Source organism: Limulus polyphemus, unplaced genomic scaffold, assembly GCF_000517525.1.
Source record: "Limulus polyphemus unplaced genomic scaffold, Limulus_polyphemus-2.1.2 Scaffold8408, whole genome shotgun sequence".
Taxonomy (NCBI): Eukaryota; Metazoa; Arthropoda; class Merostomata; order Xiphosura; family Limulidae; genus Limulus; species Limulus polyphemus.
Window position 1 is genome coordinate 4557 of NW_013674018.1, and position 4342 is coordinate 8898.

Here is a 4342-nt window from a genome sequence, read left to right on the forward strand (position 1 = left end):
GACAGGACAATTTTACGACTGAGCTTTTTATAATGAAAACTACATTACATGACTATTGTCAAGATGCACAGTCGGCATATAAAGTATGACCGGACGTGGCGATATGAGCTGTGGTCAGGCTACGAAAACGTTTTAATATAAATTATTCAACATTCTGCATGTATAAATATACAGAACTTTGAAGACATTATATATGAAGGCATAAGATAATATTTGCTATTTACACATTATAAAGCGTTGATTATCCCGTATGTTATAGAAATATATTGTTACGTGCAAAATCACAAAAACAAAGAAATATTCTAGTAATAATTGTATACGCTTCTCGCTCGCCAACAGGTGGCAGTGAAGGGCTAAACAACTACTGTGTTTGAGATCTCACTGATCGTGTAATATTACTCATAACCTGTGGTAATGAATTTTCAAAACGTATGTCAATTAAAAACTAAAATAAAGGAGCTCGAATTTTTACTTCGTTCTTTGAATGAGCTCCAGTTTGCAAATATTTAACTGAGAAAAGAAACAATATATTTAGAAATACACTCTATGAAACATGCTCAGTTCTTAGTTAGGCTTAGCAATTTCGGAATGGAAATAACTTCTTTAACTATCAGATTTTATTTATCTGTATGCTCTAACTTTGGAATAAAATACTTTGTAAATAGAACGGGGTTACACAAACTATGACTCGTAGGTGTACTAACCACTAGAGGGCGGGGTATTCAAAAGCTTCGTTCAGTCGATCGATGCTACGTCACGTTTGACCGGTTGTAACTTGTAGTGTATTTGAATCTACAGTGAAGACACGTTCGATTTTTAGACATTTAATTCCGAAATCATTTTGAGTATATGAAGCTAAAACTCTGATCGTACAATAAGACCCTCTTACTGGTAGAAACACGTGCTGTGCTAAGTTAAGGATTATGAGTGGTGAGATACGAGGGGTTTAGAAGGAGATTATTAATGGATGGTAGACATTTGTGAGGTATGTGTTTATGTATACGTTAATGCTGCAGTAAAAACAAGAACTTATAAGGTCAGCGACGAAGTTAACCAACGTTTCGGCCACACTGGATCCTCCGAACTTCGTCCATGTCAAGGGTAAGTTGCCTAATAAAAAGATGCGAAAACGTAAAGAGCTGGACGCCTTAGTGCCGAACGGTAAGCTTGGGAAGCGAGCCAATCAAACGTCTTCTTCGCGTTCAGCTTCGGCGCACGAGCTTCTAGGCAATTTTTCCGATACATCTGACATCGAAGACTTTTCTGTACAGAAGTCCAAAAGGCACGTAGGTCGGAAGTAAGTTTTTTATTTTCATGTGACGTGTACACACATATAATTATATCTAACTTCACCTAACAATAATTATATCAATTGATATACATTTTATAGCTTTTGCTGCTCTATTTTGATGATATATAATATTATATACCGTTACTAGTGTATAGAGACAGGTCGTCATGGTTTCATAGACCAATACATGTTACTATGGTTCAGATACACTGTTACTAGTGTATAGAGACAGGTCGTCATGGTTTCGTATACCAATACATGTTACTATGGTTCAGATACACTGTTACTAGTGTATGGAGACAGGTCGTCATGGTTTCGTAGAACAATACATGTTACTATGGTTCAGATATACTGTTACTAATGTATAGAGACAGGTCGTCATGGTTTCGTAGAACAATATATATTACTATGGTTCAGATATACTGTTACTAATGTATAGAGACAGGTCGTCATGGTTTCGTAGAACAATACATGTTACTATGGTTCAGATACACTGTTACTAGTGTATAGAGACAGGTTGTCATGGTTTCATATACCAATACATATTACTATGGTTTAGATACATTTCACCCTCAGAGTAACATGTAATACTGAACCACAACACGCTGGCTATTCTCAGATTTCATCCTCAGTGTAGCCTGTAATATTGAACCACAACACGTTTGTTGTTCTTAGATTCCACCCTCAGTGTTGCCTGTAATAATGAACCACAACACATTTGTTGTTCACAAATTTCACCCTCAGTGTAGCCTGTAAATTGAACCACAACACGTTTATTGTTCACAAATTTCACCCTCAGTGTAGCCTGTAATAATGAACCACAACTCGTTTATTGTTCACAAATTTCACCCTCAGTGTAGCCTGTAATAATGAACCACAGTACACTATACAGCTGAGAAATTCTTGTTCACATTATTTTTGTATCTGTTTAGAGCTGACAATGGAAGGCAATAACAGACAAGAGTACAATTATACTTGGTATTAGGCCTATTACATTTTTAAACACTACATTCTTAATCTAATCCTTTAAGGATTTTCAAGAATTAGAAGAGTGTATTATAATAATAGTATTCCAACCACACTGTATTCGCTATATCCATTACCGATGACGCGTTTCGCTCAATCCAGAGCTCATCATGCTGACTGTGATACAACAAACAAAGTGATGGTCGTAACACTGTTTATCACGGCCATGTGGTTAGGGGAGCTGGACTCGCAATCTGAGGGTCGCGGGTTCGAATCTCCGACTCACCAAACATGCTCGCCCTTTCAGCCGTGGGAGCGTTATAATGTGACGGTCAATCTCGCTATTCGCTGGTAAAAAAGTAGCCCAAGAGTTGGCGGTGTGTGGTGATGACTAGCTGCCTTCCCTCTAGTCTTACACTGCTAAATTAGGGATGTCTACCACAGATAGCCCTCGTGTAGCTTTGCGCGAGATTAAAAAACAAACACTTTATACATTCCATTTGATACAACAAAAGTATTAACATTCTAACGGTGACTTGTACGTCCTGGGTTTTTGTTTCAGTAATTTTATTGCGTTTTACATAAAACACATTATTAGAAATAAACGTTTAAGTATCGTACTATATATTATGTTGTTTCGGGTAAATCAACTATATTTATTTTGGTTTGAAGTTAATATGTAATCAGATAAAGGTTGCTTTTACCTGCCGCCAGGGTGAAATTTGCACCGAAGCCGAGACCAAACGCTTTTTGCAAGAGTGTTGTTAAAATTGTTAGCCAAGTTATTCAAATTACACGTTCGCTTAAGTGGAATAATTTATTACAGCTTGTCTAATGAAATAATTGTGTCGCATGCTTGTCTTAATAGTTATTCCTTTACCTAGTTATGTAAACATGTTGTTAAGGAACCAGTATCAGAGAAACCTTTACTGAGTTACGTAAACATGTTGTTAAGGAACCAGTATCAGAGAAACCTTTACTGAGTTACGTAAACATGTTGTTAAGGAACCAGTATCAGAGAAACCTTTACTGAGTTACGTAAACATGTTGTTAAGGAACCAGTATCAGAGAAACATATACTGAGTTACGTAAGCATGTTGTTAAGGAACCAGTAGCGTAGAAACATTTACTGAGTTACGTAAGCATGTTGTTAAGGAACCAGTATCAGAGAAACCTTTACTGATTTACGTAAACATGTTGTTAAGGAACCAGTATCAGAGAACCCTTTACTGAGTTACGTAAACATGTTTTTAAGGAACCAGTATCAGAGAAACATTTACTGAGTTACGTAAACATGTTGTCAAGGAACCAGTATCAGAGAAACATTTACTGAGTTACGTAAACATGTTGTTAAGGAACCAGTATCAGAGAAGGACAAGGAATGGTGACAAGGGATTATTGGTTACACAAGAGCTATCTGCGCTAATTGGAATTAATTGACTAGAGGGAAGGTAGCTAGTGAACAGCACCCACCGCAAACCGAATAGTAGAACTTGATCGTCATCCATATAACACACCCACAGCACCCAATACTGGAGTGAGTTTTATGGCAACGGAACACGAACTTTTGGGTTAACACTAGGTTACTCACAGCCAGGGAAGTGAAGTGAGTAGCTAACAACACTTGAGTCTTCCATGACTTTTTAAACTAAATTTGTAGAAGCGGCTCAATACCTCCCTCAGCTCTTTATTCTGTTCCTGTCTACAAGTTAGTTTGACCACCGTTCCTGTCTACACCTTATTTTGGCCATTGTACCCATCTACACCTTAGATTGACCAACATTCCTGTCTACACATTAGCTTGACCATTTTTCCTGTCTACATATTAGTCAGGTCACCGTTTCTGTCTATACCTTAGTTTAGCCACTGTTCCTGTCTACACCTTAGCTTGACCATTGTTCCTGTCTACACCTTAGCTTGACCATTGTTCCTGTCTACATATTAGTCAGGTCACCGTTTCTGTCTATACCTTAGTTTAGCCACTGTTCCTGTCTACACCTTAGCTTGACCATTGTTCCTGTCTACACCTTAGCTTGACCATTGTTCCTGTCTACATATTAGTCAGGTCACCGTTTCTGTCTATAC

At 37.6% G+C, this 4342-nt stretch overlaps 1 protein-coding gene across 4 annotated transcripts in view; it reads left to right on the top strand.

The window, feature by feature from the left end:
- The first annotated feature begins 612 nt into the window (after positions 1–612).
- LOC111083165 (EF-hand calcium-binding domain-containing protein 14-like) overlaps positions 613–4342 on the top strand; it is a 21884-nt gene continuing 18154 nt past the window's right edge. Inside the window, exon 1 of one of the 4 annotated variants that reach the window (XM_022379463.1) lies at positions 613–1297. In XM_022379463.1, the coding sequence (XP_022235171.1) occupies positions 1122–1297 (176 nt within the window). In that variant the 5' untranslated portion in view covers positions 613–1121. The remainder of the gene's footprint in view (positions 1298–4342) is intronic. The other 3 variants (XM_022379462.1, XM_022379465.1, XM_022379464.1) reach the window with 3 other exon arrangements.